This window comes from Pavona decussata, unplaced genomic scaffold, assembly GCF_977016875.1.
Source record: "Pavona decussata unplaced genomic scaffold, jaPavDecu1.1 SCAFFOLD_29, whole genome shotgun sequence".
Taxonomy (NCBI): domain Eukaryota; kingdom Metazoa; phylum Cnidaria; class Anthozoa; order Scleractinia; family Agariciidae; genus Pavona; species Pavona decussata.
The window spans coordinates 292,002-307,713 of record NW_028145452.1 but is presented as its reverse complement, the minus strand read 5'-3'; the positions used below and the strand labels follow the sequence as shown (position 1 = coordinate 307,713).

At 35.6% G+C, this 15,712-nt stretch overlaps 1 protein-coding gene across 5 annotated transcripts in view; it reads right to left on the bottom strand.

Moving 5' to 3' along the window:
* Positions 1 to 15,712, bottom strand: part of LOC146484774 (serine/threonine-protein kinase MRCK alpha-like) — a 51,481-nt gene that overhangs the window by 19,022 nt on the left and 16,747 nt on the right. For 4 of the 5 annotated variants that reach the window (XM_085104215.1, XM_085104219.1, XM_085104216.1 and 1 more), the window contains exons 15-40: positions 14,755 to 14,877; positions 13,720 to 13,803; positions 13,074 to 13,147; positions 12,213 to 12,387; positions 12,035 to 12,102; positions 11,550 to 11,621; positions 11,352 to 11,390; positions 11,151 to 11,224; positions 10,414 to 10,498; positions 9,928 to 9,984; positions 9,508 to 9,551; positions 9,121 to 9,226; positions 8,874 to 8,998; positions 8,156 to 8,261; positions 7,353 to 7,507; positions 6,482 to 6,582; positions 5,958 to 6,022; positions 5,736 to 5,810; positions 4,575 to 4,631; positions 4,308 to 4,413; positions 4,035 to 4,106; positions 3,873 to 3,940; positions 2,477 to 2,616; positions 1,932 to 2,013; positions 1,114 to 1,257; positions 257 to 392 (exon numbers count right to left, since the gene is read on the bottom strand). In XM_085104215.1, coding sequence (XP_084960341.1) covers positions 257 to 392; positions 1,114 to 1,257; positions 1,932 to 2,013; positions 2,477 to 2,616; positions 3,873 to 3,940; positions 4,035 to 4,106; positions 4,308 to 4,413; positions 4,575 to 4,631; positions 5,736 to 5,810; positions 5,958 to 6,022; positions 6,482 to 6,582; positions 7,353 to 7,507; positions 8,156 to 8,261; positions 8,874 to 8,998; positions 9,121 to 9,226; positions 9,508 to 9,551; positions 9,928 to 9,984; positions 10,414 to 10,498; positions 11,151 to 11,224; positions 11,352 to 11,390; positions 11,550 to 11,621; positions 12,035 to 12,102; positions 12,213 to 12,387; positions 13,074 to 13,147; positions 13,720 to 13,803; positions 14,755 to 14,877 — 2,433 coding nt within the window. The remainder of the gene's footprint in view (positions 1 to 256; positions 393 to 1,113; positions 1,258 to 1,931; positions 2,014 to 2,476; positions 2,617 to 3,872; positions 3,941 to 4,034; positions 4,107 to 4,307; positions 4,414 to 4,574; positions 4,632 to 5,735; positions 5,811 to 5,957; positions 6,023 to 6,481; positions 6,583 to 7,352; positions 7,508 to 8,155; positions 8,262 to 8,873; positions 8,999 to 9,120; positions 9,227 to 9,507; positions 9,552 to 9,927; positions 9,985 to 10,413; positions 10,499 to 11,150; positions 11,225 to 11,351; positions 11,391 to 11,549; positions 11,622 to 12,034; positions 12,103 to 12,212; positions 12,388 to 13,073; positions 13,148 to 13,719; positions 13,804 to 14,754; positions 14,878 to 15,712) is intronic. The other variant, XM_085104218.1, reaches the window with a different exon arrangement.

Genomic DNA, 15,712 nt, shown 5'->3' with positions numbered 1-15,712 from the left:
TGATTTTCGCATTACGACACTCTGTGATTGGTTAACAAAATTCGCGCCACTTTCTCAACCAATAGGAATCCAAACCAAAACCAATCGTGTTTTGGCCGCACGCGTTTTCCCACGTTTGGCGCCAGTTACATGTATTTGCTTCGAATTCTGATTCGCTCGTTGGGTTGTTTACATCTGTTGCAATTGGCCAGAGTAATTACTTTGGTTTGGGTTTTACGACACTGAAGTGGAAACAGCTCTAACTCAATACACTTACTTTCTTTCATTAGTTCAATAGAAAACAAGCCATCCTCAGTTCCTAGGCAGACTCTGTCAGTGTCGATGATTGCCGCACAAAGTGCTTGTTTAATCTGCACATTGGATTCAATGACCTCCTTGGCCTGGTAAATTTGCTGGAAATGAAAATGATAACATAAATTTGACCTCGAGCGTTACACGTATCTTATGTTGCATTTTTTCCACCCGTGGAAAGAATCCTATTATTCAAATGAGAGCTATTGAGAAGTAAATTCTTGCTGAACAAGGTCGGTTCTCACTCTTGGTGTTGAGGATGAAATCCTAAGTATAACCATTCAATTCTGTGAGTACGCTGTCTCGTGATTTTTCTATTTGCTGTACATTGTACTTCTTACCTTTTGAGTCTGTTGTTAAACCAAGAAGCTATACATTAAACTGTAATTTCCTGTTGCAAGCCAGTTACAGTCAATCCGCGTCACGCGTGACCGGTATTTTTGAAATTTGAACGGAGTTTTGAAATTTACATGTCAGTTTTGAACATCGCCAACGAGATTTCAGAGTTCCCGTAAAAATTTCCCTATTTTATGGACGATATAAAGCTATGAATTTTTCTTTACATTACAGCATTAAGAGTTTTAAGAATAGGAATTGTTTTCCAAGTATTTATAATCGTTTCTTCAATTAATGCGCCTTTTTCGGAAAGATTTCCAGAGAAATGTTCAACATTCCATTCAAACGTGGGACATTACAAAGAGAAATTCGAATGTTCATTTCATTCTCGGAAATACTGGTCACGCGTGACGTGGATCGGCTGTAACAGTCCTAGTTCTCTTTGTCTTGTAGTTTTCCCAAGGTACACAGAACCTTATGACTTACTGTTTTCGACAAGTTCTGGTTCTTCTTGAGAACTCTGTGCAGCTCTTGAAGAGCGCTCACCCATCTGACTCGGTCATTTTCACTGTCCGTTAATATTAGCTGTGTTAGTGATTCTCCGGGTGGAGTCATCTGGGATGCAGTAACCTATAAAGGAATCAGCTTATATCATTTTTGCACCACAAAAAACAAACAAACAAACAAAAAACGGTTTCAACAAGAAACAATAGGGTGCTTTAGCAAAGACGACGGCGACGACAGTGCAAACATCACCATTAAAATGAAATCGCTTTTTTTTTTTCAAACGGCATCGCAATCATTCCAACTCCTTAAATGCCAAATGTAGGTGAAGTTTCGTGGAGTTGAATTCTTGGACGCTGCACCAAGTTTGGAAACAAAGAGAAAGCAAAATTCATCATTGTGTGTTTATGTCCTCCATAACACCATAACACGTGACAGTGATGGCAAAGAAATGTACAAAAAAGTGAAATGCACGTGTGAAGTTGTTGTTTTGATTATAAAGCCCATGGTGCTTTTTTTTTCTTTTTTTACTTTCTCGTTGCTGTTGCCAGTGTCGTTGCTAAAGCTCCTTAATTGCCCCTCTGCTGAGGGTTCTCCAGAAAAAAAAAAAGGAGCTAAAAGTTGGAAACAGGAAAAAAACGAAAACGGGGAAAAAGTGGGGCGCTCTCTACACTCCTCATTTATTACTCTCTCCAATCTCTTTTCTGCGTATTTGTCTCTGCTCGAACATGAATGAGGCCTCTGTGGGGTAAAGAAATCAGGAAACACAATAATCACTGTGGCTATCACACTGCACTTACCCGAAAAATACATTTTAACTCTTTCCTATTTGCATGTATTACATCTGCAGCTAGTACACTGCTGACTGAGAACTCGTCATCTCTACAAACAAAAACAATGAACATTAAACATGTGGTCTAATAAATCGTAGCTCACAGAAACTACAAGACCAACACAGTATCCAGACCTCGACAAGGTGATTGCTCAATATTGCACATTGCTACAATGAGAGACTGCATTTTCAGATGAGTTTACTGGTTACTAGGAGGGGGGGGGGGGGGGGGTCAGGGTCAGACATTAACAAAGGGAGAAGAATGATGTCAGCTACAGTGTCCCATACATAGCTGCTTATTGCAGGGGTTTCATTAAGATTTTGAACAGGCGGGCAAAAAGTTAGTACATCTGGGTAGGATAGCTAACTTAGATATGTTCTTTTATGGAAAAAGTCAGATGAGATGTTAAAATCAAGCAGCTAGGCAAAGTCACGTTCACAGATGGGCAATTTTCTCTGTGCCGGCTTTTAATGAAACCCCTGTTATTGTATCTTTTAAAGCAGGGGCCCTACCTCATATCAATAACATGAGTTGCCGATTGCGAGACTTGCGGTGGTTTGTCACCCGTAACATCAAACAGGAATAGTTTGAAGTCACATACAACAGCAAATTGTCGAAGCCATCCTTTCTTAATACCTCCTGGTTTAGGAATCTAAAAAAAGAGATTAGAATGTTTGTTATTTCACTGCTTGACTATATAAATAAAGGGCATGGTTGAAAACTATGCTAAGTGGAAATTAATTTTGTCTTTATTATTAAAATTCAAATTAAGAACTGCAACTAAGTTATTTTCGTCTTAAGAATTTAGCCTAGGGCTTTGATTATTTCAAGCTCTGCTTCACTTCGCCTAGTGAGCTCTACGAAGAAGTGACTTAGAAATACCTTTGTCTATAAAAGCCATTTTTTAACTCTTAAAATGATTTTAAGTGAATGAATGTTTTTTCGTAATATTTTGAGCTCTGCCATTAATAATATACTTAGCTACCAGTAACTTTAAATTTTACAATGGATTTGTTCACTAAGTGACAATTGTGATCCATTATGTGGTCAGACACAATGAATAGGTCTCATCACGGTTTTCGACGCCTACTCGTCAAAATGGCGTCGAAAATCGTGATAAGGCCTATTGTTTCATCTACAATAGCTTGCTTCCTCATCAATGTCAATCCTGTCTACGGCTGGAGATCAAAGTAGGACTCTATATGAAGAAAATTCAGATGGACACAGGATAATCTGTTACATGAATACTAGCTTTGAAAACTTGCAATCGGAGAAAGGTAAGTCAGAAAGGCTGCTTGATGAATGAAGCTAGCTGGCTGCTTCTAGCAGTAATTGCATTTTAACCCAATAAAGGTGCTATTGTTATTTCTAAAGGTATCTGAAGAGTCTCTTGGCCGAGACGAAACGCCGCGTCAGACTAGCCACGAACAATTCACAAGTATTTGACAACTTTTCAATTCTTTATTGTATTGTTATTTTTAATTAAAGGTTTAACAGACAATGACTGAGATAACCAAGATTGATCGGCCAAGATTGCAAGGAAGAATACCGTCTCTAATGACAGTGTGCCTTCTCGTGAATTCTACATTAATTTAGCCAATGTCTATTATTTTGTAAAGTAACAGACAATGACTGAGGTAACCAAGATTGATCGGCAAAGATTGCAAGGAAGAATACCGTCTCTAATGACAGTATGCCTTCTCTCGAATCCTACATTAATTTAGCCAATGTCTATTATTTTGTAAAGTAACAGACAATGACTGAGATAACCAAGATTGATCGGCAAAGATTGCAAGGAGGAATACCGTCTCTAATGACAGTATGCCTTCTGTTGAATCCTACATTAATTTAGCCAATGTCTATTATTTTGTAAAATAAAAACTAGAATACAAATTCTGTTCTGTTCACCTTGACGATTCCTTCAATAGCTGTTCCTATCCCAGTTTCAGGGTCAATTCCAAGCGGTCTTCTGTTCACTAAAATAAAAGCATCAACTCTCATTTACTCAAGCTGCATTCATGACTTAAGCAAAAAAATCTGCAGCCAAGAATAATATTGCCATAAACTCACTTTGACCGTGTGGTATTGGACAAACAGGAGGTGCTTGGTCTGTACAAGACACGTGGCAAGCGTACTGACACACTGAAATAAACAAGAACACCCAACGTCATGTTGTGGTCTAGAGATCAACTGTTTACGAAAAGTGATAAGAGTTCTGAGTCATTCAGTACACAAGGCCTTCAGACTGAGAGTCTCAAGTTATTCAACAGTTTTGTACATGCGCATCAACATCACATGGAAATTTCTTAAGATTGCATTCTACTCAGAGTTTATCTGACTTACCTTCACATATCGAACCTTGTCGCACCAAACCAATCATTAGTGAAGTACACTGGTTACACTTAGTTGGCGTGGTAAATGTCCTTACAGAAAACTTGTGGACACGGGGCTGAAAACAAGAAATAACCAGCATTACCAGTTAATCACTTCCAACCCACCATGGCAATAGTAAAATGGAGTCAGTGGATTAAGGTTTAGACCAGTGAACTGAATGACAATGTATGCGGACAGTTTGCAGAGCAAATGTATGGAAATTGTCCCTGCACTTACCTGAGGTGGTGGTATCGATGATGTTGATGAGATTGATGATGATCTGACTGATATGGACTAAGGAACAACACAAACACACATCAACATTGTGAATGGAGAAATACTCACGAAAAAGGTTTAAAATGTGATAGTACAAGATACCAAATGCTGTGCATGTTACGAGTATTATGAGGACATTTTAGGCTGTTAAGGCCGCTGTAATTTTAAGTTATGCTAGTTTTAGATTATGATATTTGTACATTTTAGAAGTAGTAATTCTTAATATTTTTTTAAATTTTTAAGTATACCTATATGTGTCTCCAATTAGCTAACTATAGCTAAAACGACAAGACACATTAATAAAGTGTATGTTACGTAAAGTTAGAATTCTTGAAAGATTGTTGCAATGACTCATTTCAGACAAACACAACAAGAAGAAACAAATTCCAAAACATTCCTTTTACACTACACCAGGAAAAAAACTACTGAGATCTGGCTCATGTCTTTAAAATGATGTCAAAAATTAATAGTCGATGGCTTGTTGGTACAACATAATTTTTTGATTATTTGGGAATAAAAGAAATACGTCATTACGGTTTTGGTGGAGATAATTATTTCAACAGATGGAATTCTGGTCAGGCACACATTTACACATATTTAAAATTAACCTGCCTAAAATGGATAGTCTCTGAGGGTATAACTGTACTCTCATTGTATTGGGTTATTAAGGGGGAAGTATCATGCAAATTTGCTGAGATTTCAAAACCCAAAAATGTTTGTCTGTCAGCAGAAACAAAGAAATAATTGTCAAGTTTGTTATAAATTATCACCCCAGTGAAGCAAAACTGCCGATAAGTGCCTCTGGCCAGAGACAGAGTAGGTCGGTATGGATTGAAACTTGAAAAATGTCAGGCTAATGTTTTTCAAGTTCTCGCATTTTTGTTTCCAAAATGCGTTAGAACAGGTCACGAGTTGTTTCTTTCACGAATTGAGTTGATTTCATTCCTCTCTCCACTCTAGAATTATTTGGCAGCTGATTGAATGTCTTATTTCATCATTTTTAACAAAGGATACCAAAACCCTATGATACTTCCCCTTTTTAACACTCTATAAAAAATATAGCTATATACATGTAATGGCCAAAAACAATCATGGTAAGTATTTTAAGACACAAAGTCTTACATCAGGCGGAGGAGGTGTTGATGGTGCTACCATTGCTACCGGTCTCTGATCATCACTAAGCTGACTTTCAGTTTCCTGCCGCACGAGAGAATAGAAGCACACCACATCAAATTCACAATTTTTTCCTTAATTTACAGCAAAACTTTCATACGTCAATACAACATAAGCCCTGTACAATGGAAGATGAGGAAATATTTTAGCTTATTTTTATGGTTTTCATACCTCAGAGACCCCTTCTAGTCTTGAATCCCTTGAAGAATCTTTCATATAAAGGAATGGGAACCCAGCTGAAACGGGAAAAAACAAAAACAAAACAGTCAGTCATCAGTGGTTGCAATAATAAGAAATACTAAACATTAAAATACAAAAAGGACTAAGAATACTAATATTATTTAATATATAGAACTACATGAAACCCACTAAAACTATGCAAAAATGAAACTAACAAAAATTAACAAATTAAAACTAATTAGATTGGAGTAAGATTAAAAGAAGGCACTCCCTGAATAGAAATCCCTAGAGTAATTCCTTAAAAGTTTCAACAGAGGGACTACTTCTTATTACAACAGGTAAGAATTAACGAGAAACTGCTGTAAAAGAACTAGTTACACATATCTCCTTACCTAGTGTAGTTTGAGTCCTGTGTTTTCACAGGATAAGTAACAGCCCATTGCTATCATAGCATAATACATAATTATCTACCTGCTTCCTTACGACTAACAAGTTCCTGAATAAATTACACATACTCGCAGACTTGCCCCCAAGTCTCCATTGTTCAATTTCTGCCTTGAGTTGTTTGACTTCCTCCCGCAGAGTTTCACACTGGGCTTCAGATTCACCCAGTTTCCTACAAAGAGAGAAAAAAAAAACATGTTAAGCTACAAGTGGATTTCACTAAATGTAACTTTCAATCTAAATTCTTTCATTCTTTTGTCATTTGCATAGCAAATCATACAAATGTTTGGTTATAATTATAACAGAGTTGACAAGGTAATTTGACCCCAGTAAAGAGATTCAAGAGTTAAGGTTATGAGTACTAGTCCTTTGTTGTCACTCTGGTAAAGGGCACTGGAAACATCAGCCCTCCACACTCTCTTTACAGTGGTCAGATTTAACTCTGTTGATAAACCAAACATTCGTTTCCACTATCATAGACTCCTGTCATCCGTTCGCTAAACACGCTCTTTTTCTTCTTCAAACCTTTCCAAATAATTATCTCTTCCACCGAAATAATTTTCTCTTTCATCGTAAGCAGTGCCCAACTCGAAAGCAGCATGCACCTTTGGGCACTGCTCACACTAAACCTAACAAATTTATCCTAATTCTTTTTAATCCTCCTTTGTAATACAAATGTTTATTGTTTTTTATGTATTGTATTGAATCTCGTTGTACGTGTGAAAAATAAAATTGAATTGAATTGAATTGAATTTAATTAAGGGTACCACAGTTTCTCTAGAAACTACATGTAACTCCCTTATCTATTGTAAATAATAGGTTGAACATTACAAAGGCAAATTTAAACCCAGTATAAACAGAAAAGTTTCACATCCAGTTCAGTAGTGCATACACAAACCCTAAGTTTGAAACAAAATTGAAACAATCATGCCAGCTTTTCACCTTTCATTCGCAACATTAGCTGCTTTAATTTTATTCATTTCTTCTGACAGTTGTTGTTTTGCTGCGATTTCCGCCTGGAGATTGGCCTGCAGTGTTAATATCTCCTGCTTGTCCACCTTCTGTGACCTTCTCATCTGCCACTGATTCTTCTCACCCTATGGCATACAAAAAAGTGATGACCAAATAGATTGTAAAACAACCAAGTTAAACAAGGATCAAGGGATAGCTCCTCCCATCCTTGTCACATAAGAACAGCTTCAGCATCTCGTTAGTGATGACAGACGAAGGGATGAAAAAAAAAAAAAAAAAAAAGATTGACAATATTAATGGTAAGGAATTAGTATTTCTTGAGAAATCAAGGGTGTTGCCTAATAGGTGCCTGGTAGCCTGAGGCGCCCAAGAAAATGCTCTGGGTGTCTTAATTTTTTGCAGCAGCACCTAACACTTCACGTGTTGGGCTCCTAACTTTTTGGCTTTTGGGCTCCTTGAAATTTTTCTTAGACAACAGCCTTGGAAATGAAACCAAACATCTCTTTTACCCTTTCCCTCCTACGTTTTGGCCCAATTTTCCAAAATGGTAGAGAAACACAATGCTAGTGTTTCAGCAACGAAATAATATACACTAATTGGAAAGTTCAAGTTCTTGTAAGTTTCTAGGAGACAAATTACATCTAAGCAGAGCAGGTATTTTTTTTTAAACAGAGAAATCACATATTTAAATGTCTTATGTCGAGATGACTCAGTGGCTGGCTACTATACATGGTACAAGTAATATGTTATATTTTTTTGTACACTGTACATACCCGTGGCAATGTGGCATATCCAGAAGACTTGAGTCCCTCCAGCTCCTCAGTCATCTTACTTGCTAACGCCTGAAGATATCCTCTAGCCTCTTTCTCGTCGCTCACCCTAGAGGAGCATCACAGCACATTATGACTGATTGAAGAGCATCAATAATAATAATAATAATAATAATAATAATAATAATAATAATAATAATAATACTAATAATAATAACAACAACAACAACAACAGCACTGTGATGCTAATTGGGGACACTATATAAATCACTGAAAGAAATAGCAAAAAACTAAAATACTATTTGTTGAAAATCACAACTGGCAGGAGGCAGACCAGTTGACTTTTTACATGACCTTAGATTTGACAACGGGGCTACCATGAAACAAATCAGAGTGGTCAGAATGTTTAACTTGCTGACGTGTCAGTAACAACTTGAACAATTTTTCAAAAGCAACACCACATACATAAAACTAATCAGTATTTACATTACTTTGAACAGTTACACAATTTTATACAATTTGATCAATTATGAATCTATCAACAAAAGATCAAATTTACAAATTTGGTTTAAAAGTGGCACAATGTGGGTAGAGTTCCGTTTTCCCATTTCTTGTTGTGTTACACATACATCTTGGAATGGGAAACTCAGCTACCCTTAGCTTACATGGTGAGCCACGCATGTACTGTATGTCACATAGGTAATTTCATGGCAAAACTTACCACTGGATAATTTCAGCAATCTGTGCTTCCCAGTGGGCTACTGCGTCTTTCTTTTCATTGCTATCCCTCATTTCTTCTTCAAGTTTGCGATGAGCAGTAACGGTACGCTCTAATGTTTCAGTCATCTACGCCAGAACAACAAAATCAGTTGCAAACAAACAATCAACTTTTGAGATAAATTTTACTTTTTGAAACTTTACTGCGTGGTCAAAACCTAAGACTTTTGTGTTAGCCTTGTGAAATGTACCTTGTCAACGTCAGATTGAAGCTTCTTGTTTTCCTCTTCAAGAAGAGATCTATTCCTCTCGCTTTTTCTCTTCAGTTCATCAACAGCTTCCTGATGTTCTCGATGGCTGTAATTTAAAATAATGGAGTGTTACTTATTTAGACCTGCCAAACTTTAAAGTAGTTCATTGTCATTATTATTTTGATAGAGTGATGTTTGTCAAAATCTTCTTCACTTTTCTATTCACCATTTGAGAAAAAAATGCCCAAAATAAAACTTTAAATCAAAACAAACAGGAAAATTTGTTGAAAGTGAGATTTTTTTCTCTTCCTTATTTTTTTTAAACTAACCCCCCAAAATTTAATAATTAAACAATATAATATTATAAAAGCATTAATAAGTTTATACCTGTCCATTCTTGCCTCATTCACCCTGGCTGTTAATGCTGCGACCTGCAAAGGCAAAGTTGATCTCCTTATTGCATTCTTTAATCTTTCTCACCACATTCAAGTATGACTAGATTTCTAATAATAATAATAATAATAATAATAATAATAATAATAATAATAATAATAATAATAATAATAATAATAATAATAACAATAATCAATAACAACAACAACCACCATGACAATAACAATGACGATGACGATGAATCCACAATCTTAAAATCTCACTTAAAACCAGGTTGTTTGGTTCTGGTAGCAGGATTGGCAAAGCTAGAGTAAAAGGGAACTTCTGGAAATCAGTGTTCGATATCTCATAAATTATGGCGTTTTTCACAGAAACACAAAAAAATGACAAAAAAGGGGGCAAAAGAAACTTTACCTCATTCTTCAAGGCCATTCTGCCTGACTCGATATCAAGAAGCTTTTCAGTTAACTCCTGGAAGAGCAAAAATTCCATTTATCAAACTCAGTCAATTTCAATCACTGTTTCAGTTCCAATCCACTGTACAGAAAAAGATGGTGGCTACATACATTTTACCACAATACTCAACAAAACTAACACAGCCTATATACAGACATACTCAGAAAAAGGAAATCTTAGTGCTCCTATTAGGATTCGAACCTACCACCTTCCAATTACTAACTAGTTCGGATGTTCTACCACTGAGTGACAGGAAATTCAACCTTGTACTAACAACATTGTATACGCTTGGTTTGAAGTTTTAAGAATTTTTTCTATGCATTTTTTCTGGCTGTTTTTAGAGATTTTGTGTGCTAAGAATCAAGGGTAAATGTACCAGTTGCTTTTTTTGGCACGGTGGATTACAGGAATTGTAATGTACATACAACTCTTTTCAAAACTAACCTTGACTTCATTGGAGTGCTTTTGCTGTTCCTGTGTTGCAGATTCCTCATATTCTAATCTGAGTTTCTCTATTTCTGCTTTTAGCCTGCAAACAAATGAAACAACAACACCACCATCAGGCACATGTCTAGGATATATATATATATGTACATACGCACTGCAGACCTACATTTATGCCAATAAGATTAAAAGTTTTCAACACCCAAAATCTTAATCACAGTATAAAGTTGAAATAACTTAGAACAGTTGCTCATAGAGCATTTACCAACAAAGGAATGATTTTATAACAATTGCCTTTGACTTGATTTATTTTTATTTATTTATCTTTCTAGATAGATGTTATTTTTTAATTTTATTAGTAGCTATTGACGATATTAGCTTTTTTATATTGCCAACACTTTTATCATGAGTCTGTGGCTCGGGGGACTGGGAGACCACCCCCCGCGTATTTGACATTAAATAAATTATCTATCTATCTTATCTATCTAAAGAGAAAAATTGAAAAGCTTATTTCATACACGTGTAGTATTTTATTACTGTACATAAATTGTATGTCAAGTCAGTTTGAAAATATCCTGACCAGTAGTACTGAGAAATTAAACGAACTAATCTTATACCCCTTAAAGAAAGCCTGCAGGAATGAAGAGGGGAGGAGCAAGACTTTATGAAATTGACCCTCTTCTGTTAAATCAATGTTTTTTGAAAAAGAATTCACTTTATAATTGTAAAAAAAGTACCTTGTGATTTCCTGTTGTTGTTCTTCTGCTGTTGTGTCGGTGGCAAATGGTCTTCCCAGACTTCGTTGTTTTGCCTGTGGTAAAGCAATAAACAGATATACATGTATGGATTGAGCTTTGGCAGACAGGAAGCAAAGTATCAAAATAATACATTCATAACAATGTATGATGACTACTGCAAATTTAAGTGTGTCTCAATACCTTCAGGTATTCAATTTCCTCTTCAAGTTGTTTTGCATACTAAAATAGGATAAAGAGGAGAAAAGTCAGTAGAAACACAAGTGATGGTAAAACTTTAAAAAGGTAATTTCCAACTGCCAGAAACCATTTGGACATTGGCCAAAGGCTAAGGGGTTAAACTAGGCTTAAAGCAATCAGTTATTTTTCAGTTTAGTTTACCTGGTCACTCCTGGTTCGCAGCTTCCTTTCCTTGTTAGCTTCAGCTGTCATTTCCTCAACTTGGGCAGCAACCTGAAAATTCACAAAAGCACAGAATCATAAATTCATTTATTTGTTAACATGCTTGTTGAGCAAAATGCATGTGCGCTTAAATGACAGAGAGAGGCCTCACTCAGCAGACAGTAAAATAGTTTGGAGAATACAGTGATGTTAACAGATGTTCAAACACCCATGACTGCCAGGATACCAAAAATTGACCACACTTGATTGTGCAAAACAGGGGTTTCATTAAAGGCTGAGCACTGGGCAAACTGACTGTCTATGAACGTGACTTTGCCCAGCTACTTTTAGTATCTTGACCAATTTTTTTAAATAAAAGAACATTCATGTATCCAAGTTATCCTGATCAGGTGTACTAACCTTGTTCCCACCTACATGTATTCAAATTCTTAATGAAACCCAACAATGTTTTCAATGGAACTTACTTCTCGTTTCTTGCGATCAGCATTACGCACTTCTTGCCTGAGGGCATCTAGCTTCTGTAATGTTGATTCTATTACAAAAAAAAAAGGAATTACCATGAGAACATTTCAACACCAAAATAGCACCAAATTAAAGCAATGAAACTGAAGTTTTACAGTAGAAGAACATAACAATTCATACCCATTTCTTCTTCTTTTTCTCTGAGCATTCTTGACACCTTAGTTTTTGCAGATCTTATGTCGGCCAGTTTGTCATTTAATTCACTAAACTCAGCCATGGCAAGTTTTCTTGCACTGTGCGCCTCTTTTAGTTCTTTTTGCTGTGAGGCAATTTTTTCATTTGCTTCTTGAAGGACCTAAAATTAAAGAATGGTCAGTGAAAGATAAGGACTTGTCCATCCTCAAACTCATTAATAATTTATCAAGCCAAAACAAAGCAAATCATAATTATCATAAACTTTTGCTTCAAATTTCTCTCCAAGAATTATTAATAGTTTGAGAAGCTATATCAAACACTCAAAAGAGTGTTTCCTCCTATTTCCAAACACCTCGAAGTTGGTTAAATAATCTCTGCTACGCCTCATTTTCCAACCTACTTCTCGGTGTTTGGAAATCAGAGGAAACACTCTTCCTCGTGTTTGATATATTTCCTAACTGCTTCTTCAATAACATCTATGATATAGATTGAAGGGCTTAACCAATGTATTTTTAGATTGCTTTTTGTTGTCTTAGCTCAGATTTACTGTTTGTTTGTTTTTCTTTCTTGGCATGTGGCTTTCAATTCATCCAAGGAATGTTATTGCAATGTTTTATCCACTGCTTTAATTTGTGCTTCATTTTGCGATAAAAACAGAATTCTTTCCTATACTCATAGGTTTAATTTAATTGCAAACAAAGTGTAAAAGTGTAAAGGAATGGATAAAACAAATAATTGTGGCAACGTTTCCTGAGTGAATAGGTCGCTCATGCACCAAGCCCTTAAATAAATTAACCAGTTAATCAATATTTATCAAGCAATCACTCAACAAATAGCAGGACTTACTCTTTCAATGTCTTCTTTTTCCATTCTAAGCCCTCTGAGTTCTCTGTCCAAAGATCTCATTTTGGAACTCATTTCTAGGAGGAAAAGAAATTATAGACATCAGTTTCAATAGTTGCAACTTGTAATTATTACAAGTTCTGTTGTGCACAAAGTAGTTGGGAAATTGTCAATTGGCAACTTTAGGAGGCTTCTAGAACCAAAACTTGCAATTTAAAGCAACTACGTACAATTCTTTTGAATTTAATTTTTGCATTTATAGCTTCATTGATATGATCAGTTTATAGGTGCTTAGCTATTAAAAAAGATATGACCAAAGTCCAAAAATATTTACAAATATTTAAAAAATCACCACAAAAATATATTCCTTTTTCAGAAAAGGTTTAATATCTGAATCCCTTGGAATTTGAAAACCACTTTGCATTACTTTATCTCTTTTGATCCCCTTTTCCTTGTTTTAAATGTTACAGAATAAAATGAGAATACAGCTTAATCTAAAGTTGTTTATACGAAGCTCACATACCTTGTGGTCCCCTTCATGAAACAAGCCCTCCAAACCCATCCTAGCAGCCACCCAGTAATGCTAACCCCTTATACATCTAAGCCAATTTCTAGAATAAATCCTAGACTGCATGTAAATAACCCTAACCTTCACTGTTTGATTCCAGATCTTTTCGTGATGCTAAGGCATCTTGAAGCTCCTTCTCTAGATCTGAAGACTGAGCTTCATATTCTGTTAAACAAATGTAAACAATATGGCTTTCTCTGTCATTTACAACTACAACTTAACATCAATGGGTGAAACAGACACAATATAATTGCTTTTGGTCTTCGATCTAATATAATTGGCTGGAAGCGACACAGTAAGTATTACAGTACAGTGGAACCCCGATTTTACGATCGTCGATCTAACGATATTCCCAATTTAACAATCAACGAGAAATAGAAGGAAAGTTAAACCGAATAAGTGCATTTAGACTAATATTTAGGCAATAAATGACGACAACTGGAACCTCCTTCTATACAAAGAAGCCTTTCACATAAAACGTTCATCGCCATCCTTGAACAATGGCTTGAAGGCCAGCAGAGAACTCTGCTTATTCTCATGACAGTTTTTCTCTTTTTGTTTTGGACTTATTTCATTCTCACGTGCCTATTGATGCTAATTTACCACCCTTTTAGTATTTAAACTTTAGCTACCGCATTGTCACCTAGTCTGACGATGATATAGAATTATATCGAAATATTACTGAAACAAACCACCGTTTCCTTGCATTTATTGCCTAAATATTAGTCTAAATGCACTTATTCGGTTTAACTTTCGTTCCATTTCTCCTGAAATTATCAACATTCTGTGTCCCGGCAAAAGTTATTTATAAGTTAATATTAATGGTGAACTTTTGTTTTGAATTTCTCCCAAGAATTATAAATGATGTGAGAAGCCATATAAAACACTTGAAAGAGTACGTGTTTTGTCCTATTTTAAAAAAACTCAGCCGCACCTCATTTTTTCAACCCAGTTCTTGGCGTTTAAAATTGGATGAAACACTCTTTGTCATGTCAAATTATACAATATTACATACACAGTACTCACATAAAATAGTTAAAAGAGTTCCAATTTAAATTTCAAAGAGTACAAGTTAAGGATCAAGATTTGAAACAATTCCACCTGTCAGTGACTTACCCATGACTTTCTTCTTCAGTGAAGTCATTTCATCTTTCAATCGTTTCACTTCAATGGACTCAAGATGATCACTCTTGGGGCCATCAACTGCCAATACTTGATCTTGTAATGCTTTTGTAGAATCTACAGAAACACAGAATGAAAATAAATCATGCAACCACAACTCTGGGGATTAATTGGCCTGCACTGAAGAGTTGTAGCTGTTCATTTAATTAGGTTGGTTGAAAGGGTAAGTGACAACTCTTAAAAAGTAAAGATCTAAATTAAAATGAACACCACATCCTTAGTAAATATGTGCACCACTTCGTTGTATGCAACTTTGAAAATTCAACATCAATGTCAAATTTTATTACTGACATAAGTTGACTTACTGTATAGTCATTTGGGCCACCACCACCAACGACAACTACAACTTATTTGAAAAATAACAGAATGAATGGCTTGTCCCGCAAATAAGAACAAAACTAATCGGGGCGGGACAAGACAAATACAGGAACACTTTCGAAAAGTAACAAGAACTTACAAAAGAAATGCAAAAACTTAACATAGTAACAGATTTAAAGTATTTGACACTAGTTCACAGAATAAAAGTAATAATAGTAAACAATTATTTAGTTAGTCCTACTTATTTAATTATCATAGGGATTTCAATGTAGTCATCTTCTTTTTCCAGGACATCAAAAAGCAATTGGCGAAGTACCATTTTGAATGATTTCTTTGGCAGTTATATGTTATATGAGATGGTATCTCATTCCACAGCTTTACACCAAGTTGAGAAAAAGTATGCTTTTGTATTTCTAATCTAGAGCTTTTAAGGTAAAACTTTTTGGAGGTAGATGATCTTGTACATTTTACCTTGAACCTTATTCAAGAATCTTGAATAAAAAAGAAGTTTTGATGTTTTTATCTGTAGATGAAAGTTTGCTACCCAACCCTTTAAGCCTCAGTATCAACATAC